Source organism: Episyrphus balteatus, chromosome 1 (genome assembly GCF_945859705.1).
Source record: "Episyrphus balteatus chromosome 1, idEpiBalt1.1, whole genome shotgun sequence".
NCBI lineage: Eukaryota > Metazoa > Arthropoda > Insecta > Diptera > Syrphidae > Episyrphus > Episyrphus balteatus.
Genome location: NC_079134.1, coordinates 137513842 through 137537756, shown reverse-complemented (window position 1 = coordinate 137537756; position 23915 = coordinate 137513842). Strand labels below are relative to the sequence as shown.

Sequence of the window (23915 nt, the reverse complement as noted above, 5' to 3'; positions counted from 1 at the left end):
TAGAAGGAGGAAAATCACTTTTGCAGTGATCACAAACACATATCAAAATGTGAAAATTGAGAATATCTGAAAAGTTAGAGCTTCTAAAAAACTAAGGCAAATAGATTTTCCATATTTGAATGCTTTTGCTTTCAGAACCTCATTTCGAATGTAATACATTTCATTAAGCTTTAGTAGTTGAGAAAACAAAATATTTGGTTAATTCATCATACCTTCAAGTGGAGAGAAGAAGTAGTGTAATAAAGAGTAAATGATTTCATAACATTTCGAGCTGCAAGCTCAATTAGATTGCATCTGTGATTGTTTTAGCTAATACAAACCCGCAAAAGTTGTAAAAATAGCCCCATTTTCCATCCCACACCAGTGTCTGACATTTTAGTTGAAAATAAGGAAAACACTATAAATTGGTGCAATTTCAAGCAAACATGACACTAATCGACCAAAAATCATTTAAGGTTTTCAAAAAAAAAAAAAATACTTCAGTTGAACATTTATTGTAAAATATGAATGTTTGTATTTTCCTGATGACTTGGACCAGTAAAATAAAGAAATACATTTTTAATTAAGAATAGTTGTTTTTTCGGGAGTCGTAGACAAATTCCCATACGAATGCAATTCGTGATAATGCCGATTAAATATATTCCTTGTAAAGTATATTCTTTCAGTAATTTTCTATCGCATGAAATTTTTTAATCGCATGAAATAGCGTTTATTATCGATTTTGGTTCATTTTCCTGATCGCTATTACCGGCCGCACAGGTGGCTTTGGAGTGATACAAAAAACAAATCTAGTGATTACAAACAAGAAAACATAATATAAAAAATTAAACAAAACAAAATCATTTTTTTTATACAATTTTTAATAAACTAATTTAATTTAACAAAAACAAAAATAAAAAAAATTATGAGTATGTTGATTCTTCCATTAAAGGTATCCCCTTAGTTAGTTGTTTATATTTAACAATAGTTTCTGCACTCCTATTAACACAACCTTGACGAAACATTGTATTAAGTTTATTACCGATTTTCGGATAAAAATTAGAATTAGTCAATAAATCAAACGCCGTCATGTGAGACAGATGAAAGTGTCTCCTACTCTTTGGCAATTGCGATTTACATCCATTCAAATCCTCAGTATTTGTAAGTTGTTTCTTAAACTTTCTTGGAGTAATTTTTAATTCATTATCAATAATCAACTTGCGCTTTTTAATTATAGTTCGTTTTTCCATTTTGATAGGATATCGATAACTATCAATAAATTTGCCATTTTTAGTCAACTGAAGTGGTTTCAGTTCAGTGGTTCTGACTAATGTCTGTTGTCCATTGCTATGACGAATATAAGTTCTTTTTGGTGTAATACATTTTCGCCATTTAATTGCACTTTCGGGAGTTTTAATTCTTCTGGCAAGAAATGATTGATTTGGTGACCCGTAGTTAAATGATTTTGTTTGTTGAAGACTTGGCGGGGTTCCAAAACTTGAAACGTTTGACAAATTTCGTAGAATGCGTTGTGGACTGGAAGTGTTTGCCGATGGTGTCTTTGATCTCACGATCTTTCCTAGATTTTTAGGCGTATTTGGAGTATTTACTCTGTGCAATCGGACAATTTTAAGTTCTGTCACTTGTGGATATTGTGGCAAAGGGATAGTTTCGTTAGCAGTTTGTATTGGAGCTCGTCGTACAATGTCGGGTGTAGGGTAACTATTCTCGAGATTGGAAGTGTCTCGACAAGACTGAGAAAGATTAGTAGAATATGTAGGAGCTACTCTTGCTATTGTTTGTTGGAGTCTGCGTATAGGTTTAACAATTAGTTCTTTTGGCAAATTCAATTGACAAGAATCAGAAATAAAATTGCTTCCATTTGAAGGAAAAGAATATGAATTAAATGTGTTTTTTGTGTTTTCTTTTTTTAGTTTTATTTTCTGAGTTGGTGTACTATTTGCCAATGGTATTTGCTGAGAGATAGGTTGTATTTTAATAAAATCATTGGTAGTTTGATTTCTTTTGATTAGATTTTTAGGTTCAAACTGATTTTTATTGCAACATCGTCTTGATACGGCAGCATTTTGAAGAACAATTCGATTATTTATAATTATGGGGATAAATAATTCACTTTCATATCCTAAACAATCGGCTAGAATTACTTTACCACCAGAAAGTAGTTTTAAGTTTATTTCAGCAGTCATTGCTTTTGATTTTGTTTAAATTTATTAAAAAAACAAAAAACTTTTGTTTAGTAAACAATTTTTTTTTTCAACAACTATTTTTTGAAATGCATATAAAATGTTTGCAACACTAGCGCCTCTATGTGCAAGATAGAGAAAAATTTATTATTAGAGCTCTAGATGAGCTTTTATTCAGATGATGGAAAAAGTCTCCACTATAAGCTATGTTCCCTTTGTAGGTAATATACTACTCATGACTCATGAGTAGATAATTATTCTCCGCAAACCAAACTCAGTAGAGGTATTCATGAAACTGTGTAAACTCTGGATAAAACTGGTTAACGTTGTTAAATGGTTAATGTGCAAAAATTTTGTATGATCTTGACAGTTTGGTTTCCATATTTACCATGATACCCAGGATAGCTTGCTTTAATATTTAATTCGTCTTTAAACAACTCTGCTTAAATTTGTATTTAAGCCTAGTATGCTGCTGATGCGAAACGAAAAATTTTCAAGTTGACAACGAAAATGCTAACGAAAAAATATCATCGAGTATTCTGTCAAAGTCAAAATAAAAAATTCCAAATTAATTTAAAATCAAGAAAAATCAACAGAAAATAATTTTTAAAGCAAGAAATAAATGAATTAAAAGTGAAAAAACCGTCAACACTGCCCTCCCAACTAACATTTCAGCTTCGGTTAAGGTACTACAAAAGCTACATTTCAGCTTCTTTTAAACTTTAGTAAAGTTGTTGGGCATGGAAAAAGGAGAACGTTATACAAATTTGACCCTCTATAAGGATCTTAAACGAAGCTTTACCGAAGCTCTACCGAAGCTTTGAGATTTGACAGATAGCTTCGGAAGAGCCTGTATATCTCTTTAATACATGTCTTATCGAAATAAAAAAAAAACTACAAAAACAAAAAAGAATTCTTTTTTAACTGGTTTTAAATCATGGATTTTAGCTTTTGATCTGATATTATATATAACATTCCATTAGTTTTTAGTATATCTATTAATAATAATTTTAAAAGTATATAATTTTTTTACCACACCCAGGAATCGAACTTCGTATCTGCTTGGTGGTAGTCCACCACTCTACCCACTCGGCCATCCTAGTATATTCATTAATGAAATCAAAAACTTAATCAGTTCAAATAGCAAAAAAAATGTCCGAGCTAAATTATTCAATGTCAAAACCAAAAAGTGTCCGAGCTTGATTATTTAATATCAAAATCAAAAATCAAATACAAAACTTGGTAATTTCTGTAAAGCTTCTATAAATTCATTAAACAGGCTAGTAAGAAAAACAAGTTTTTTTCGTTTAAGTTTCTTTAAACGTATTTAAACAACTTATTAGAAGTTGTTAAACAAGTCCGAACTTCTATAAGCAGTTAAATTCTGAAGCAAGCTCAATACAAGCTGTATACAAAGTAGAACCTACGAGATTTCAATTTATAGAAGCTGTTGTGCTAGTTGGGCTGCGTCAAGAAAAATGCACAGGACAGTAAAAAGTAAGTGACAAATGAGTGAAAACTCTCCAATTTTTCGCTAGAGCTGCGTGCTGAAAAACGAAAAGCCAAACGAATTTTTTCGTTCAAGATTTCGTTATCGAATTTTTGTATGGAAAATTTCGTTTCGCTCCAGCTGCGTACTAGGCTTAAATTACCTCATTTCGGCTGTAGTGAAAACAGAGGTCGAACTACGGCATACGTTCGTTAACGTTTTTACTATTGCTCTCTCTATTTAATTAGAAGAAAATGATAGAGACATAAAGCTTCAATACGTTAACGTACGTATGCCGTAGTTCGACCCCAGGCTATTAACATAAAAGTTCCTGAACCACGGATTAAATATAAAAATAACTGGTCTTAAGAACTTTACACACCTCCAATAAAACAGGTCGTTCATGAACATGAACTTGTCAAAAAAAAATTGGAGACCAAAAATTGTAGAGATGCAGTTGCATTCTCGAACGCACATCTAAACACGTGCTGTTGAAACGTCACTTTGACACAAAAGTTTTAAAAAATTATTTTTTCTGCATTTTGTGGATTTTTTGAATTTTATAAATTTATTGCAAATATTTTAACATGGAAAACGAATTGGAAATGGATATTGTTGAACCCGATGATGGCGATGAAGAAATGGACAACGAGGGTAGCGATGATGAAGAAGCTGCCAAGAAACCAAAAGAAGTCTACTTGCCCGGTAAAACTCTTGATGAAGGCGAGGAGCTAGTATGCGATGAATCAGCTTATGTTATGTTACACCAAGCCTCAACTGGTGCTCCATGTCTTAGCTTCGACATCATTCCCGATGAATTGGGTGAGTCTCGTGAAAAATACCCACTTACAGCTTACATGGTAGCTGGCACTCAAGCATCTCGTACACATGTCAACAATCTCATTGTCATGAAAATGCACAATCTTCACAAGACTCAGGAGAACGATGATGATGAAGAAGAGGACAAAGAAGATGAAGAATTGGATGATTCAGAAGATGAAGATCTTGGTAATGAGGTGGCAAAAAAACCACACATGACTTGTGCCTTAATTAAGCATCAAGGATGTGTTAATAGGGTTCGAGCAAGCAAGCTGGGAAATAGTGTTTTTGCTGCTTCTTGGAGTGAACTCGGAAGAGTCAATATTTGGGATCTAACAAAGCAATTGCAAGCTGTAGAAGATGATCAATTGATGAAACAATATGAACAAGAATTGGCTAATGCTGGTGTAAAGCCGGTCTTTACATTTACCGGTCATCAGCAGGAAGGATTTGCCATGGATTGGAGTCCAGTGGCTCAAGGAGTCTTGGCAACTGGTGATTGCAAGTGAGTATTGTTTTCAAGTTTGATTTATTCAATAAAACATTTCTCTTTTAAATTCAAGACGTGACATACACATTTGGTCGCCACTAGAAGGTGGATCGTGGAAAGTTGACCAACGTCCATTGGTCGGTCATATTGAATCCGTTGAAGACTTGCAATGGAGTCCCAATGAAAAGAGCGTGTTGGCATCTTGCTCCGTCGACAAGACCATCCGCATTTGGGATTGCAGAGCTGCACCACAAAAAGCTTGCATGCTTACTTGTGAGAATGCCCATGAGAGCGATATAAATGTAATTTCATGGAATCGTAGTGAACCCTTCATTGCTAGTGGCGGTGATGATGGATTCCTTCACATATGGGACTTGCGACAATTCCAAACGAAAAAACCAATAGCAACATTCAAACACCACACTGATCATATTACTACTTTGGAATGGAATCCCAAAGATGCTACTGTTTTAGCATCTGGAGGGGATGATGATCAAATTGCTCTATGGGATTTGGCTGTTGAGAAAGATCAAGATCAAGGAACGGACGAATCGAAGAATGATGATGAACTAAGCAAGCTTCCTCCTCAATTGCTATTTATCCATCAAGGTCAAAAGGAAATCAAAGAACTTCATTGGCATCCACAATTGCCTGGTGTTATTTTATCTACTGCACATAGTGGATTTAATATTTTTAGAACGATAAGTGTTTAAATTAATGTTTTTCTTTTTTAATTTTCTTTTTATTATGAACTAAAAAATCAGGTATTTTTGTAAAATACGACCAAATATGAATTAACTTGTGTTTTGTTTTATTTTTGTAGACGGTTTTTAGGATGAATCTGAATTTTTACTTGCATTATCGTTATTTTCATCTTCATCATCTTCTTCGTTTTCTTTTGACTCTAGAAGCATATCAGTGTTAATCAAGTGACGCATGGTGGGTCTGCCGTGGGGACAATTCTGAAATTAAACGTACGATATAAAAATACTTACAACACAGAACGAGGGTTAGGAAATTAACATTAAAGAGTAAGATTAAGCTAAGTAGACTAGGCTCAAGCATTAAATACCTAATTTTTTTTTCTCTTTTGTAAGGTTTGTATTTATTTATTTTTCTGTTTTGTAATATTTTAACACGTTGACTGCCAAGTGACCCACCGGTGGGTCACGCAAAAGTTTCCCAGGAGGCCAGGTGACCCACCGGTGGGTCACAGTCAGAACATTCCTTAAAAGAAAAGAAGATATGACCCATTTATGGGTCACTTAGGAATAAGCACAAGCACTTAACATAAGGGGCCATGTGACCCTACGGTGACCACACTTTTAAAACACATCAAAAACACTTATTACTTAAATTTAAAGACACAGAGAGATACGTTTAAAACAAACGTTAAAGGTTGGCCCTCAGGGGATGCTTTTTTTTTTGTTCGGTGGCAGTCAACGTGTTAAAAAGAAGCAGACTTAACGAGGCCAACGACATAAAAAAAAATCTTACCCAAGGTTGATCAAGTTCTCCCATATGATCAATCAATGTACGCATTTTCGATTGATTTAAAGCCGTACCAATCATCACAGATTTTCTACATGCTCTGGATGCAAACATAGCTCTTATTCGAGATGGTCGACAAAGTGAACCTTTGGGTGCATCCTTAAGCATAAATATCAATTCATCAATATCATCTTTTCCAAATTCCCATTGTTTACTATATGGCTTGCCAAGAAGTTTCACTCTATTTGTTGGTGGACCTGATTTTTAGAAACAAACAAAAGATAAACAAATCCCCTAGAAACTAAAAAAAAATGTTATAAATACCATCTTCATCAATTTGAAATTTAAATCCATTCTTTTCAAAGACATGCAAATTATCCATCAACACCATTTCATTGTCTGCAGTCATTTCTAGCCTCTGTGGAACTGCCAATTGCTGATATTGCAAAGTTGTCGATTTCTGTAACTGTTCAAAGTTATACTTCTCATCAGATGCATGTTGATCGACAATTAACAAATCTGAACCAAGCTTTACTACTATGAAACCCAAATTAAATTGACCAATTATTTCCATTTTAGCAAACATATCTTTGGAGATTTCTAATTGTAGTTCTTCTTCAGCTGATTTATTTTGATTTGGATCAATTTTACTTTTAAATTTTAATCGATTTAATTTCTTTTCCAACATTTCCGTTTCTAAATCATTTTCGAGCTGCACAGCGGCTCTTATTTCATCTATAGAAGTTTGAATTTTACCACAAGGAAGATAGGATACTTCACACTCTTCGTCGTCGCTTTCATCAAGTACGACGGTTTTGTTTTCTATAATTTCTCGAAAGTCTTCTTTTTCTACTTCTTCTTCTTCTCTTTCTATGGAATCATTTATTTCGTCCTTAATGTTATTTTCACTTTCTTTAAAGCTTTCATTATCATCATCATCACAGTTGTTGGTAGTTGGTTTTTGTTCAAAAAATTTAACATTTGGGACGGTAATGGTTTTGCAAACAACTTTCTCAACTAGTTCATCCTGTTCTTGGAGGCTTTGGTTTTGCAGTAGGATATCAAACTCTAAAAAAAAAAGAAAATCTTTCAATTCTAGTTTAAGAATATAACAAAAGAACTTACCTTTTGATTCTTTTTTTAATTTTTCACCATCAAAAATACTCACATCGCCATCCTTATCCGAATCAGAATCTGATTTGTAGCTAGCAACTGAATTGTTAAATTCCTGCTGTTTAAGGGAATCATTATTCGATAGATATTGCTGAATTTTTTTCATTTTAGCCGTTCGCATTGCAATTTCATTTACAGGTTTCCTTTTACATCCTTTATTCTTCAATGGTCCATCAATATCACCAGTTGATTTCCATTGAGATAACACTTGTAGGAATGCAGGTTTATTAGCTGGCACAATTTCTTCATTACCACTATCAACATCTGTGGTAGTACTATCATTTGTTTTAAGTTTAAACAAAGTATCAATAGTGGTGTTTTTCATTTTGAGAGTTGAAGGTATATTACCAAACGTATTGAGCAGGGCTTTCTTTACTGCTAACAAAAGAATTTTTTCATTATTTACCAGCAATTGGCGCTTATCTGGTGTTAAATTAACATCAACTTGTGATCGTTCTGTTATAACATTGAGGAAAATGAAGGGATATTGATGAAGGTTATAGCGATGGTAGATTTGATTAACTACTTTAGCAACCTAAAAAAGAATAATTAACTTTTTACTAACCTTTATATAGATAGTTCTTACATTTTGTGGTTCACATGGTCTTGAATTAACAAAAAAATATTGTCTATCTTTAGAACCTCTTCCTTTACCATGATCACAACTTGATATCCATCCTTGCAATTCAAATTGTTTGGCATTAATCAATTCGATATCATCTTCAGTTATTTGAAAACTGGAATCGGTTTCATTGAGATCTTGAAAACTTTCCATGGTAAGTTGGTTTTCTTCGAATGGAGATTTTATTTGAACCAAGTCAGATACTTGTTTTGCTCCAAAGACCGCATGAATGTTGTCAACATAATTTTGAGATCCATGTGTTGCAAGTATGACCGATTTAAATCCTTTGGCATTTACATTTGTGCAAATGATACGAACACCTTTAGAGACAAGACAATAACCTTGTAGGATTTGGCACATTTTTGAAAATTCTTTTTTTATGTTTCGAACGAATTCGCGTTTTCGTACAGGAAGTGTAGAAAACAAGTTACTGAGGGTAACTGTAGTACCAACTTGCCTGGCGCAAGGTGTTTTCTTTTTTATTTTACCTTCATGATCGAGTTCAACACGTAGTCCTTAAACAAAGAAAATTACATTAAATTTTAAATTAAATAAAAGTATAGGAATTTTAAGACGGAAAGACAGAAAACATGAAAAAGAAGGGGTCGAATCTATCGAGTGATGATACAGCAGGGGTTACATTCTATAAATAGGTGAAACAATCTACACAAGGAAATCAGCCCAAAATAGAAGTCTGCCGTAAAGAAACAGGAGATATACGCAGCACGCTGGTGCTAAGGATTTGGAAAGGCCACTTTTCCAAACTTCTAAACGGCAAAGATGCCCACAATTCCTCTATAACCTCGCATAATGACATCAGAGATAAAGAGAAAATGATATCAGAAATAAAGAGAACATTCACTTATGCAAATCGCTGTTTTTTTTGGGCTAAGAAGGCATTTAAGCAGCAAAGAACAGAGGAAGCCTTAAGCATGGAATACACGGTGCAATTATCGTACCGATTATCGTACAAAATTTGAATCGCATTCGATAATTGCATCGTATGTGTGCACCGAGGTAGCCGCTGTACCCATATCGCACGGTCGAATGCTGAGGATGGAAAACAAGAGGTAGTATGCGATTGATTAGATTGGGGTGGTACCGTGTGTGCGCTGTCAACTCACCATTGATTTAGTTTTTGATATTATATAATTTTTTTTTTAACAAACAACCAAATAATGGATAAAAATGAGAAAAATTGTTTGACAGTTAATGAAATCGTTAGTGAATCGCATGGTTTATGTGCTTTCTTTCGATATTGGTAACGATATCGGTACGACGCAAATCGTGTGCGATGATTGTATCGTGTATTCCATACAAGACCTTAATCATTTCAATCCTCCTTTTTGGAGCAGAGGCAAGAGCGGATAAAAACCTTCTGGGTTGCGTTTATAGAAATATTCTTGAGGTAAACTTAGAGTGTAGGAGAAGAGCTATAAGGACCTTACAACAACATCTACTTGGTCAGAAAGCTAAAAAATCAGCGGTTAAGATGACTAGGTCATGTTAAGCTATGAACACCGACACACCAGCCCATCGAGCTTTCGAATACAACCCCGATGGGTAACGTGGAAGGGGAAGACCTCATCTTAAATGGCGCGTTCAATTGGACAACAATCTCAACCGACTTGATGTGCGTAACTGGAGACGGCTAGCTTGACATCGAGCTGGCTGGAGAGGCTTGTTGGTTGAGGCTGAGACCTATTCTGGAATCTGAGCGCCATCTTAAGTAAGTAATTTTTTAATTAAATGAACTTTCGCTTTTTTATTGATTGATTCAGATCCATTCCAACGACCGTTAAAAGTCACTAAGTTGTCGTCCTTCACGGAATATTTAAAAGGATCAATGGGTTGTGCTAGAACTTCAAATTTTTCATAAGGTTTACGAGCGTATCATAATGAGCATGCCGTTGCTAGTCTTCGGTACTTCCACCACTCTTAAGGGATTCAAATTGACTTCACGTAAACACGCTACAAAAGAGAGTATTTTCAAAAACAAAAGGCAGTCAAGAAGCAAGGCTTAAGGTCTTTATGAAATGGTTACCTTATCATCACAGAAGATAGTAGCGACCAACTTAGCTAGAATTGGAAGGTGTTTGAAATGGAAAATCGAACTAAAAACGGCAAAAGTGGTCATGATTCTAAATTACTTATCAATGAAACGTCTGAAGAGGCTTCACATATTTTGGTATAAACCGATCATTGGACTCAGGAATTAAATGATGGCATGAGAACAGAGATTAACTAAAAAGCAAAAATGGCCTATGAGTTAGCTTCTGTACTCAAATTCAAGTCGAGAAAAATTCTTGCTAAAGGGTCATTTTTAATGTAATTAGATGGCTACACTTTAAGACAAAATGGACAAAAACTTTCTCAACTTATGGCGCGGCGGCGTAATCATAAGAAAATTATCGTAATTACATATCGTGGGCACAAAGCCAAAATCACGAATCTACAAAATTGAAGTTTTGAGAAAAACGGCTTCAAAGTTTTGGGAAATTAATGCAAACTTATGGTAACTCGTGCAACGGACATTGATAGTTTACGCTGCTAGGTCGACGCAGTAAATAGAGGGACCGATAACATGTTAAATGACGCATTAAAAAGAAAATGTCTAAAAATGAGGATTCAAGGTTTTGGTTTTGTGCCCACTATGTTTTCAAGTTAAGTCAAGGTCAAAACTAATTAGAGTATCTTTTTTTACGGGTTCGAAAAAATTTAAGAACTTATTTCCAATTGAATCCTGTTTGAAAAAGGTACAATAAATAATCACCCCCTTCAATATTTATAAACTGGAATCTACTTACCAACATTAGTTGAACTATGCCTTGTCACGACAACCATATCAGAAAGAGAGCAAAGTGAACTCAAAGCTTCTCCACGAAAACCAAATGTCTCAACTCCTTGTAAATCAACAAATTCTCGTAACTTTGATGTATGGTATTTTGCAGCTAAAACCATTTTATTAATACTAAATTGTAATTGTTTAGACTTTTGTATTTTTAATGATTCATACTCATTGCTTCAATGTTAGATTCCTCAACACCACAACCATTATCTGAGACATCAACTGAATCAAGTCCTTGATTGTGTAGTTTTACCTCAACCAAAGTTGCACCGGCATCAATGGAATTCTCTACTAATTCTTTTACGGCAACTGCCAGACTTAGAACAACCTAATTTTATATAGTTTTCAAGAGTATTTTGTGTTTAAAAATAAAATTCATAACAAACCTGTCCAGAACATAGCTGATGCACAGTGTCCTTTGAAATTCCTTTAATTGGTTTTGCTTTTTCATTTGTGGCTTCAGGCTCATCATCATGCATTGTTTTACCATTTTCAGCCATTTTTCATGCTTTTTTTAATTTATTAACTTGAAATGTATTTTTTTATGGGGATAAAACAATCACAAATAACTTTAATTACTGGATGTTGATACAATAAACAAAAATAATAAACTTTTTAAACTTTTTCAAACAAAAACATACGGATGACAATGGGTGCGTTCACGTACGCACAGATACCCTATCCAAGATACCTAAGTATCCGCTACGTTTGTGAACACGAATCAGCTGTTCTTCAAATCTCCCATAAGATACACAAGAATCCAGAATTTTTTAGGATACCTTTGGATTTTTTTGCTTGTCAAAACATGTGTTCGATCAGCTGAGATTTTATATGGGATTACAACAACACAAAGGTATCCGGATACCCTTGGATCGGTACGTGAACGCAGCCAATGACAACTGAGTGGAATGGCGCCATTACATACATGGGTTTGTTCGATTTTCATTTTATGAAGTGCAGTTTACAAAGTCGTTTTTTGATTGGGCCCAGCAATGCCAACTGAGGCATAATTATGCCTTTTAGGCATAATTTTATTAGCGTAGGCATTGAGGCTTATTTTTTGACAAAAAGGCATAATATTTTTCATTCCACTCTTGATTTATGTTTTAAAAGTTTCTTATAATTTTTTGAATATTTTGATAAAAAAAAAAACTTAAAATTAATATATTACATATACACTTAGGAGCAAAAAAACGGAATCAAATAAATTATATTATATTAAAAACAAAAATTGCCATGGATAAAATATTTTTATTCAAAGTCTCATGGTCTCATTTTAAAGCTTGTATTTTTTACTTTGAATTGTTGGTAAAAACATAAAAATGCATACGATAGTGTTACCGCTATCTGTCAATAAATTGCACTTCATTTTGTTTTCATGTTAAATTTTCCAGATACTCTCTGTTTCAATTTCAGTCTTTTTTTCCAACGATAGTATTAGCGTTGTCTGTCAATGAATTGCACTTAATTTTTTTTAAATGTTAAATTTTCCAGATAATTTGTGTTTTAATTTCAGTTTTTTTGTTCCTTACATAATTCATATATGTTGGATGGATGGAACCAACGAACGGATTTTTGAGTTCTTAGCATTGAATTAAAGCTTTTGTTTCAAGCTTTTCAATGGTACCATTAACATTCATGTATGTCGATTACTTCACGACCAAATATCGTTTTTACAGAACGCAAAATTTGATTCCATTTTTTTGCTCCTAAGTGTATTTTAAATAAAAGTTGTTCGAAATTTTATTTACAGAATTCGTTTTTACCATTTAACTCTTGGTAGTGTTTAATTTTTCGAAGAATTGTGTGCACACTTATCAATTTTACTTGAAAAGAATATGCAAAAAGTGATTTTATTGCTATAAAAAGGTCTAAAACGCTTGCAAATATGCTATTATTTCTTATTGGTGAAAAAAAAAACTGGTCGCTAATTACTTCCTGTTGTGTAAAGCAATGTATTAGTTCCCTTGAAAAATCCCTTTCGAAGAAAATAAGTTGCAGTTTCGTGGCAAATAAGTAGCCTAAATGTATAAGTTAATTAATTAAACATTTTGTTTTGTGTACTTGCACTTTTCATATATAATTTTTCAAACATAAACTCAGAAATCTAAATTAAGGCATAATTTATTTGAAAAGGCATAATTTTTTTTCAAGTGAGGCATAATTTAGAGTGAATGGGTTGGCAACGCTGATTGGGCCTATTCGGCGAAATCTTTTATTCTGCTATTTTGTATTCTGAACTGATATGAATTTCCATACAAAAATCAAATCTGTCAAAAAATCTATACCAAGTTTCAAGCAAATCCATGAGTTAAGGCAACATATCTACTCCTATATGTATTAATATTAAGATAAATAGATTTTACCCATTATGTAATTAAGCTATTCACATTATGTACTATTTAATTAACCTATTAATATTCCTAAGACAAAGAAAGTAAACAATCATAAATAAAAATTGTCATGCCATACCAAAAATCCACTTTAATTCATTTTGAATAAAGTATAAACATAAAGATCAAAAACCAAATGTAAATAAAATATTCTTTGTCATAAATGCAACATAAGCATAAAATATAAATATGTATCAAGATCAAAAACCAAATGTAAATAAAATCTTTGTCTTTATCATAAATGCAACATAAGCATAATAGATTTAATGTATCTTTTTCAACTTATAAACAAATCATACGCTTGCCTTCAGCATCCGAAAAATAACATTGTATTGAATTTCGATGCCGTCTGCATCCCTCATAAATTTAACTTCTTTTTAATGATGAACGATAAAATGAATTGTAAAAATGCTATGTCAGCTTTGTCAGCTAAATCAAGGAGATTGAATAAGAAAAAGATACAATTGTAATTAGGTTTAAGATTTTAAAGTTTAGTTCCAAATACACCACGAAAGTGCAAACATCTAGTTGTTTTTATTTAAAAAAAGTTCTCTTTGACCAAGATAACTTTATTCATGCATCCGTTTAGGCCCTAGCTCGATGTACAGATGGACGCACAGACGAACACACGCACAGACCGACGGACGGCATGACGAAAACAACTTTTTTTATCTTCTCCATAATCGCAATGTTGGTTTTGATTAAAACCTCGATTTTTTTTTCTACACGAAACCAATACTTGCCCTATAGAGCAAGTAAAAATTATGTTGGAGTTGGAAATGAAAATCATTTCTGCGTTTTTATAGCCGTATTTTATTATCTGGATCATTTTTACCCGTAAAAGCCTGGTACGCTATTTAAAAAGTCACATATAACTATTTTAATAGTTAAAATTGACTATTTAATAGTTAATTTAGAGAATACGAGTACTTCGATTGATTATTATTATAGTCACAAATAAGTATTTTTTTAAAACTATTTTGATAGTTATCCCGAACTGTTTTGTTGTCAGATTGCAATTTAACCACCTTGAACTCAACTTTTTCGTACCGTCGAAAAAAAATCAATTATGTAACGTCTTTTTTACTTGCTCTATGGGGCAAGTATTGGTTTCGTGTAGAAAAAAAAATTTTTTTTCGTCATGCCGTCCGTCGGTGCGTGCGTCTGTGCGTGTGTGCGTCCCTCTGTACATCGAGCTAGGGCCGAAACGGATGCATGTATTTGCTTGAAACTTGGTACAGATGATTTTTATGTAATTCCCTAGACCCGTTTTTTTTTATTTTTTTAATATCTCCTTTTTAACGCATATCTCCCATATAACGTTTTCGAGGTATTGCAATTTTCTCGAAAACGGCTCTAACGATTTTGATTAAATTTGGTGTACGTAATAGTCTTATTGATTCTGAGACAAAACTGCGTTTTTAGTTTTTCTCAAAAAATGCGGAGAACAGAAATATGGCGTTGCCATTTTTCGAAAATCGACATATTTTTAAAGTTCATATCTTTCATCAAAGCATAAGTCAATTTTATCCAAAATTTACTGACATCATTTTGAAGTGTAAAATAAAAAAAAAATTAACAAACAATTTTGAAAAAAAAATTTTAATTTTATTTTTTTACTTTCGACTTTTTTTTTTATATTTTTTTTCTCGACACTAAACAAAATCTTAAAATTTCAATAGATATTTAAGATAAAGATACTTTGAACTACAAGAGCAAGAACGTGCGACCCCAGTTGTGCATTTTATTTCTAATAATCATCATTTTATAAAAAAAAACTGCTTTGTTGATTCTCTTCATTTTGGAGTTAAGTTACCCCACCAAAGTCTGCAAGAAAATTATACATACAAGTCAAAGATCCATCCAAGATACCAATTATTTTTTGTTATCATCCAGATAATTCCAGTGGGTCCTTTCTCCTTTTGTCTTACAGACTAACAGGGTCATTAAAAAAAAAAACAATCTTAGCTTATAGCATATAATTTAGGGTATTTTTGAATGAAAAAACACCTTATAGTTTAAATCGTCTATTCTTCATAGCATGGTCCGAGGATGGTTTAGAAAAAAAATCATGTTTGTTATCCACTATGCCCTTTCAAGTCATATATGTCTCTTTTTTATAGGTGCTGGGTTTCTGTTCATTCTCCATTCCAGCTGGAAAATTACCTTACAGTACTTATTTTAAGAAACTCCTATTATTTGTTATTTATTTGAAATTAAAAAATAAATTTGCCTTTGCTTAGGATTATCTGAACTTGAAACCATTTCTGATTGAGCACGGTAGTCGTTTGTACTAAAACGACAATTGTACTCGGAGCTCCAATTTGAGTTTAGTTAGACATTTAACTTGGCATTTCCCTTCGATCTTCGCCGCTCTGCCCTATGAAACGTGAAGAATTACCGCTAAAATTGAATTATTTAAATACTATAGAAACAGACAATCATTGTTCATGTTAAAACCCCCACTCAACAGATTTTCTATCGGTCGACAGTCCAGTGAGTTTGTCTTTTAAGTATCGGGCGATCAGAAAGCTTGAACGTTCGAAGAAAAGTTTGTTATGCTACAAAATTGCCTTCAAACTAAAATATTTCCTACCATAAAGATTATTTAGTCGGCCGTCACTAGCAGCCCAACCATACTAAACTATCGGCCGATAGAAAATCTGTATTGTGCGGGAGCTAACTCCTTAAATAAACTAACACACAAATAGTTCAGTAGTTGTTCAAGAACACTACAAAGAAACTACCTACATTAAATAAAAGCAAACATTAATATAAAGTAGGGATCAAAACAAAACTGATTTTATTGATATTCTTATACATTTATTTGTTAACTTATCTTAATCTACATGAATTATTTGTATTTTTTAAAAATGTTTATTTTTAATTGTGGCATCCTTTCCATCGAATGTAATGCAATCATAGAAAAACTTTCTATTCACCCTGCATTGAATTCCGCATTTGGTGCCCATACAAGACTCACATTCGAACCAACATCCGTTGCATTCTTCGTCCATGCAGTCGCAAACGTCTGCTTTGTTGTGTTTAACACGTCCGTATTCATCGTATAAACTATTTTTAGATGATGTAGCTCCTGGTTTGCGACGAAGCTTACGTTTTTCTCGATTCGATTTGACTGGATCAAAGTGTTCCAGAAATTTTAACTCATCCGACTTGCCGCGTAGTTTTCTTTCGGTGTGTGACCTTTTCTTTCTGTCGCGAAGGGATCTTCTCGAACCTTCTATGTAATCTTGATCTTCTTCGTACGGCATATTAAAGTGAGAATTAATAAAGAAATAGTTTATTTTACTTGCGGTGCTATTGAAATAAGTAATTTAATATTTTTGTAAATGTTTTTTTTTTTTTTATATAAACAAAAATAATCAGTCTGCAAATGTCAGTGTCCTGTACAGTATGCAGTTGAAGTGAAGATGGTTGCGGTTCATATTTGTACAGTAGGAAACGAAAGTTTGAGAAGAAATTAATAGGTACGTTTGATTTTGGTATCATGTTCGACCCTATTAATCTAGTCCTTTTTCAAGAGGCAGCAAGACTGATTTGAAATGTAGCAATTTTCGGGATGAGAATTTAAAATAAGCCTAGTTCCTTTGGGAGGTGGCAAAGTATTACTAGTAGTTTACTTGCGATTTTCAATCGAAGTCACTTTCAACGAATTTAATAAAAATCATATCTACTCGGGATGAAGAGCATAGAGAAAGGAATACCTAGAGACTCGACTTCGGTTGGTTTTTCTCTTCTTCTTTTAAGAAACGCTTTAAAAACACTTTAAAAAAATGACGCTCGTTACTTTTGAAAAATTCCATACGTCACTTTTTAAAATATGACACGCGTCTCTTTTGAAAAATGATGAGCGTTATTTTTCTAAAACTACAGCCCTATCACTTCCAATGGAACTGGGCTTTTGTAAAATTCCTCACGTCACATTTTAAAAATGATGCGCGTCAGTTTATAAATGGCTAAACAAATTAAAACCACAAAAAAATGGTTTAAAAAACAAACAATTTAAAACCACTTTAAAAAAATGACGCTCGTCACTTTTGAAAAATTCCACAGGTCACATTTTAAAATATGACACGTGTCTTTTTTGAAAAATGATGATAGTTGTTACTGTCCATGGCTCCATGTATTAATTTTTGTTGAAGTCTCCCAAAAAATACGAAATTTCCATCCAAATATTTTTTTTAATTCTAGTACAATACAGATCAAATTTTATTTGCAAATCAAACATACCTAGTTTTTTATTGCGCACATCTGACTTGACAGTTCTGGACAGTTCTCTTCTGCGGAATTTTTGGTAAGGACTTTTTCTCACATTTCGATTTCAAATAAATCAGGAAAAAAAAAATACCATTTCATTCATTTTATTAACCAGAATTCAGAAACAATTCCATCTGGTAAGTTTTTTTTTATGTAATATTTCCTACACATTCTATTTGATCCAATCGTCTGAATAAATATTTCCAAGAAAATGATCTAATTCTCTCATAACCACATGCAATAAGTTTAGTCGGTATTTCTATGAGACTTTTTTTGTGGCTTGAATAATTGAGTGTATGTGCTATCTATTTTTTTTTTCTAATCGCCTAGTGATTCAAGCATGATTACGCGTGTGCTGCAGCATATCCCCAAGCTGCGTTATGCAAAAACCCATCACATCTCGAAAAATTTGAGACTATTCTCATCGAACGTAGCTCAGGATGGCCAACCACAAGTCAAGAGTACTACCACTAATTCCGGTCCAGAAATCATTAATTTGGTTGACAGACAATACTCACCGGGCAAAGAATATGAAGATTTTAAATGTATTCGCGCCGAAAGTATTCCAGAATTCGGTATCATCAGCTATACATTTAAACATAATAAATCTGGAACCGAGTTGTGGTATTTGAATCGCAACGATGCGAACAATGTGTTCTCGGTGAATTTTAGAACAACTCCTTTCGATTCGACTGGTTTGCCACATATTCTGGAACATAGTGTGTTGTGTGGGTCACAGAAGTATCCGGTTCGTGATCCTTTCTTTAAGATGTTGAATCGATCGGTGGCTACTTTTATGAATGCAATGACTGGACCTGATTATACGATGTATCCATTTTCATCAATGAACGAAATCGATTTTAGGAATTTGCAGCGAATCTATTTGGACGCAGTTTTTAGGTGAGTGTTAACCTACTATTGATTTTTATTTATGTTATCACGATTTCTATTTTGATGCACTTTTGTCAAGTTTACATTCTAATTTTGTTTTGTAAATTGTCTTGAAACAAAGTTGTTCCCTAAACTAGAGTATACACGAATTTTATTTTCAATGATTTGAAGAACAAGTTTCCTTGTGTGACTGTTTACATAGAACTATGTTTTACTATGTTTATTCACTATTGACGTAGTATTCAGTGTAGAACAAAGTTAAAACAATCAAACCAAAAGATTTTATGCATGGTTTGATTCTAGCTACAAAGAGGTTATCAGGGTTAAAAAGGTAAGATTTCGAACCAAAACAAACATGAAAGGCCACCAATGTCATATTCGATAAACCTAAGAAATAAGGCAAAGTATATTGCAATGTCCCGAACGTAGTAAAATTTTTTTGGTTGTTTGTAAAAAAAATACACAATCGTTTTGTGTCGGTTACAACGCTCGTCTTCAATGACACTCCTTTAGCTAGCTCTGTTGAGAAAGCTAACCTTCGAGGCAAATCGCTGCCTCGTCCTATTTGTGTTGTTCTACTAGTCACTTCCCGAGTTAATGAAAAACATTTGTTCAGCCTTTCCCTTAAAAAATGGAAAATTCTTCACCCTCAATCTACCTACCGATTGAAGTTAGGTCCCTTCTTTACAAGGTCATGAAAACGTTTATTATTGATCGAGATGTGGAACAAGTCTTCACATCGTTTTTGGAAAAAATAGGATTGTTCCACTTGATAGAGTTTGGCATCAAGTTTTCTTATCGAAAATGCATTTATTTCTCTTCTTTGTTGGATTTGAAACTACCTTTCAAATTGTTAAAAACAAGTCCTATTAGATGGATTCAAGCCTGAAATCCACAAAATAAATGCCGGTGTGGCCCAGGGCTCCGTTCTGTCTCCGACTCTCGCTGATGAATTTTCTAATCCACTTAATTATTTTGCTGATGATACTACCCTCAGTTTTTCACCTACACTACATTTACCAAATTTCTACATAAAAAGTCTTAACAATTTAAGTAACTTCAACTCTAAGAGCAAGTTCGTGCGACCCAGTCGTGCATTTTATTTTATTTACCATGATCGATGGGAAAATAAGAACAGATGCCGTTGCCATCTATAACGTCAGCAAAACCATCTCAATATAATCTTAGAACAAGAACAACAACATCTTGAAGGTTTTATGAAAGACCGAAGTTACGAAAAACCATGAAACGTGGTTTTTGGGTTGGCAACCATTGAGATGAAGAATATACGGGAGGAGCGTACCAAAGAGCGTATAGGTTGAGTCAAGGCAAGAAAAAAATTGTATGGGACGGGGGTGTCTATTCCTCTCTGTTTAGCCGGGACGGGGGGATTTTCTAAAAAAATGACTTAGGGCCGGTTTGTTCACACTCGATTATCTCTTAATCAAGGATTTTTCTATGGAATAATCATTGATGAAAAGATAATCGACTGTGAACAAACCGGCCCTTAATTTGGAAAAAAAAAAATTTAAAAAGCAACGGTATTTTTTGTTCAAATATTTAGTATGTGTTTTTTGTTGAACCTTTAACCAACTCATTTGTGCTAGTTTTTGGCAGTTATTTTAATGGTTTTGAACTTGCAAATTTTATTAGTTTTGAAGAATACAAATTCAAAAGCATTTGTTCAGTCGATCCAAAGCTTACTTACTAAATGTAGTGAGTTTACTTTGGCTGAAAAATTAATCCTTTGCTCTGCAAAATGAAAGATGTATGTAATTGTATTTTGCATTCAAATCTTCTGTCTACATACGTGAAAAATGTGTCCTGTTAAAAACTATGGCAACAAATTTTAAATAAGTTCGAAAAATATATTTAAATAATTATTCCACTTAACATTGATGTTTATCAATAAATTACTTCATGATTTTATTTTATAATTACAGGCCCAACCTAGAGTACTTGGATTTCCTTCAAGAAGGATGGCGTCTCGAGTATTCAAATCTCAAGGACAAAAATTCAGATTTGATTATCAAAGGAGTTGTTTACAACGAAATGAAAGGAGCATTCTCCGAGAACTCATCCATATTTGGTCAAAATTTACTCAACAACCTTCTCCCCGATCACACTTACGGCTATGTATCTGGTGGAAACCCACTAGAAATACCAAAACTCACTCACGACGATTTAGTAGCTTTTCACAAAAAATATTACCATCCCAGCAATTCCCGCATCTACTGCTATGGCAATTTTAATTTGGACAAAACTCTCAATTACATAAATAACGAATATCTTTCCAAATACGAAGCAATCGATAATTCTTATAGTCGAATACCGAATCAAAGACGATGGCATAAACCAAGAAATGTCCATATTTCAAGTCGTCTCGACAACTTGGGTGCACCATTTGAGAAACAAAATCAAATCTCAATTGCCTTGCTAATGTCCGATGTAACCGATATCAATGAAACATTTGTTTTATATGTTCTATCCGAATTACTAGTCAAAGGACCCAATTCTCCATTCTACAAGAGCCTTATTGAACCAAACTTCTCAGGTGGATACAATCAGACAACAGGCTATGATCCACAAATTAAAGATACCTTCTTTTGTGTTGGTCTGCAAGATTTAAAAGTCGAAGATTTTGGACGTGTACAAGAAACATTCGATGATACAATTGCTCAAATTGTTCAAAATGGTTTCCAACGTGATCACATCGAAAGTATTTTGCACAATATTGAACTTTCATTAAAACATCAAAGTCCACAATTTGGTCTTGGGTTGCTATTCAATTCGACACCTCTGTGGAATCATGAAGGTGACATTGTTGAGACCTTGAGGGTTAGTAAGCTAATACAAACATTCCGTGAAAATCTACAACAAGATCCCCAGTACTTACAAAAAAAAGTTGAACATTACTTTTCCAAAAATACTCATAGGCTAACTTTGACTATGTCACCGGATGACCTTTATGAAAGCAATTTCCAGCAAGCAGAGTTGTCATTGCTTAAATATAAATCAACAAATTTAACACCTGAAGACCGTGAGACAATCTATCAGAATGGATTGCGTCTGGAGGAATCACAAAAGGCACCACCGAATGTTGAAGTTTTGCCTTGTCTGGACTTGGCCGATGTTAAAACACCGCCCAAACTTTATCCAATAAACGTGATTAAGGTTCAGGATGTACCAACACAAATTTGTAATGTCCAGACAAATGAAATTTCATACTTGAAATGTTTCTTTGACTCTGCAAACCTAAGTCGCGAGGAAGTGAGTCTTATTCCACTTTTTTGCAATGTCATCGATGATATGGGCACCAAAAACTATGATTTCAGAGATTTTGATAAGATTGTGACATCGAAGACATCTGGAATTAATTTTAAACTTCATTTTGCAGAAAATATTTACGACAGCAAATCGTATGATCTTGGAGTTTTGATGACGTCACATGCTCTCGATTACAATTCCCAGAGTATGTTTGATCTCGTTCACGAGGTGCTGTGTAATTTCAAAATGGACGATGTCGATCGCTTAAACATGCTCATCGAGAATTATATGTCGAGTATTTCTGTTGGAATTGCTAGCTCAGGTCATCTTTACGCTATGATGAGTTGTAGCGGATTAGTTTCGGATTCAGCAAAACTTAAGTCAGAACTTGCTGGTCTAGAACATATTGAGTTAATGAAGAAACTGCTCAAAGACTACACCCCTGAAGAAATTCAAATTAAGTTAGTTACGTTGGGACACAAACTATTTAATGCACAAACAATGCGCGTTGCCATAAATACATCTGATGAAAATTTGCCAAAGCTACTCAAGAACTATGAGGAATTCTTGAAAAAGCTTCCCAGACATGAAAGCACAAAGACAGAGAACAAAGTGAATCTATTGCCACCGGCATGTCAGCATTTTGTTATGAATGTTCCTGTCAATTATTGCGCTAAGGCGCTATTCACTGTGCCCTATATTCATAGGGATCATCCAGCTTTGAGGATACTCGCAAAATTGATCTCCGCCAAATATTTGCTGCCAGTTGTGAGGGAACAAAATGGAGCCTATGGCGCTGGCGCCAAACTTGGCTCAGACGGTATATTCAGTTTCTTTAGTTATCGCGATCCAAATTCAACAGCAACTTTTGATGCTTTTGATAATACATACAAATGGCTGAAGGAAAGTGAGAAAGAAATTACAGAGCAGACTTTATTCGAAGCAAAGTTAGGTGTTCTTCAGCAATTAGATTCACCAACAGCACCTGGAAATTTGGGAGTTGATTTCTTCCTTTATGGTGTTTCACAGGAATTATTCCAAAAGTATAGGCAGCGTATGTTGAATGTGACGTTGGCTGAATTGAATGGAGTAGTTGAAAAGTATTTCAAGGATAAACCACAACATTATGGAAAATGTATTTTGGGGCCAGAAAATAAGAATCTAGTTGATAAGGATGGTGATCAGTGGAAGACTATTTTGTAAATTTTGTGTATGTGTCCATAAAAAAAGAAAACAAAAATATTAATTATTATTGTATTACTGTGAGAGAATGCCTAAAATAATTATTGTAGAGTTTTATTTATAGATTGTATCAATTTAATTTACATGTTGACGTTGAAATATCTAAAAATATATGAAAAAAAAGAAAACTTAAATCACAAATCCACGGATTTTTTTTATTTGTATTATTATTTTCTTACTTAGTTACGGCGATTTTCAATCCAGGTTACTTTTGCACGGTCTTACAATTAAAAATCTATTTTTTGCCGAAAAAAATGCATTAAAAAAATACACAACCCATTGAGTGAGATATCGGAAGAACACAGCGTGGCTCTTTTCTGAGCATGGAAGCGGCAAAAATGGGTTGGGGAATTCAACTATAAAATTTAACCGAGCAAAAGCCTTTAAACTGTTGAAACTAGTTATTGGTATAGTGGAATATGTAGAATTCAGTTAAATATTTAAATGAGCTTTAAATTTGATTACTGGTAAGGCCCTTTATTACAGTTCCGCTAATTTTGACCGCCCGCCGTCCTTAGTACTTCCCGTTGGAGTGTTGGAGCCATGTTCTTGTTCATGCGCCTTGAACTATGTGAATATTTTGATTTCATATACATTTTATTTTTCTCTTATTTTAATATCAATGAATGGTCACCAAAGTCATTTGTGTTTTTTATAAACAGTTTTATTGTTCTATTTGTGCTGAATCAAATAAAATTTAATTCATTAAAATTAGTTAGACATTGTGGA

At 33.6% G+C, this 23915-nt stretch overlaps 5 protein-coding genes across 6 annotated transcripts; 2 read left to right on the top strand and 3 right to left on the bottom strand.

The window, feature by feature from the left end:
- Positions 1-878: 878 nt before the first annotated feature.
- On the bottom strand, positions 879-2246 carry LOC129905570 (uncharacterized). Its single transcript, XM_055981068.1, has one exon. It carries the CDS (start codon positions 2184-2186, stop codon positions 903-905), a length of 1284 nt encoding a protein of 427 aa, XP_055837043.1. The 5' UTR covers positions 2187-2246; the 3' UTR covers positions 879-902.
- A 1888-nt stretch (positions 2247-4134) lies between these two features.
- On the top strand, positions 4135-5775 carry LOC129905310 (glutamate-rich WD repeat-containing protein 1). Its single transcript, XM_055980760.1, has 2 exons — positions 4135-4996; positions 5055-5775. Exons 1-2 carry the CDS (start codon positions 4260-4262, stop codon positions 5692-5694), a joined length of 1377 nt encoding a protein of 458 aa, XP_055836735.1. The 5' UTR covers positions 4135-4259; the 3' UTR covers positions 5695-5775.
- Positions 5702-11761, bottom strand: LOC129905312 (mismatch repair endonuclease PMS2). The gene is made up of 7 exons (XM_055980761.1): positions 11502-11761; positions 11284-11443; positions 11075-11218; positions 8232-8782; positions 6797-8180; positions 6479-6729; positions 5702-5943 (listed from the first exon to the last, which is right to left on the bottom strand). The coding sequence occupies exons 1-7, from the start codon at positions 11613-11615 to the stop codon at positions 5812-5814; spliced, it is 2736 nt and encodes a 911-aa protein (XP_055836736.1). The 5' UTR covers positions 11616-11761; the 3' UTR covers positions 5702-5811.
- Positions 11762-16283: 4522 nt separating this feature from the next.
- On the bottom strand, positions 16284-16909 carry LOC129921273 (ARL14 effector protein). Its single transcript, XM_056003017.1, has one exon. The coding sequence runs from the start codon at positions 16778-16780 to the stop codon at positions 16376-16378; it is 405 nt and encodes a 134-aa protein (XP_055858992.1). The 5' UTR covers positions 16781-16909; the 3' UTR covers positions 16284-16375.
- An 811-nt stretch (positions 16910-17720) lies between these two features.
- LOC129921272 (presequence protease, mitochondrial) lies at positions 17721-23184 on the top strand. 2 transcript variants are annotated; one of them, XM_056003015.1, is made up of 3 exons: positions 17721-17823; positions 18117-18686; positions 20621-23184. In XM_056003015.1, the coding sequence occupies exons 2-3, from the start codon at positions 18127-18129 to the stop codon at positions 23145-23147; spliced, it is 3087 nt and encodes a 1028-aa protein (XP_055858990.1). In that variant the 5' UTR covers positions 17721-17823; positions 18117-18126; the 3' UTR covers positions 23148-23184. The 2 variants fall into 2 exon arrangements, with proteins under 2 accessions (XP_055858990.1, XP_055858991.1); XM_056003016.1 differs by having other exon boundaries at positions 17808-17923.
- The last annotated feature ends 731 nt before the right edge of the window (positions 23185-23915 follow it).

Bases quoted from the DNA above. Each gene is read 5' to 3' on its own strand.
- LOC129905310 (XM_055980760.1), top strand. From the start codon at position 4,260: ATGGAAAACGAATTGGAAATGGATATTGTTGAACCCGATGATGGCGAT. The intron at 4,997-5,054 runs GTGAGTATTGTT...TTTAAATTCAAG, and splicing joins TTGGCAACTGGTGATTGCAA to ACGTGACATACACATTTGGT.
- LOC129921272 (XM_056003015.1), top strand. From the start codon at position 18,127: ATGATTACGCGTGTGCTGCAGCATATCCCCAAGCTGCGTTATGCAAAA. The intron at 18,687-20,620 runs GTGAGTGTTAAC...TTATAATTACAG, and splicing joins TATTTGGACGCAGTTTTTAG to GCCCAACCTAGAGTACTTGG.
- LOC129905312 (XM_055980761.1), bottom strand. From the start codon at position 11,615: ATGGCTGAAAATGGTAAAACAATGCATGATGATGAGCCTGAAGCCACA. The intron at 8,783-11,074 runs GTAAGTAGATTC...TCTTTGTTTAAG, and splicing joins GCATAGTTCAACTAATGTTG to GACTACGTGTTGAACTCGAT. The intron at 8,181-8,231 runs GTAAGAACTATC...ATTCTTTTTTAG, and splicing joins GACCATGTGAACCACAAAAT to GTTGCTAAAGTAGTTAATCA.
- LOC129905570 (XM_055981068.1), bottom strand. From the start codon at position 2,186: ATGACTGCTGAAATAAACTTAAAACTACTTTCTGGTGGTAAAGTAATT.
- LOC129921273 (XM_056003017.1), bottom strand. From the start codon at position 16,780: ATGCCGTACGAAGAAGATCAAGATTACATAGAAGGTTCGAGAAGATCC.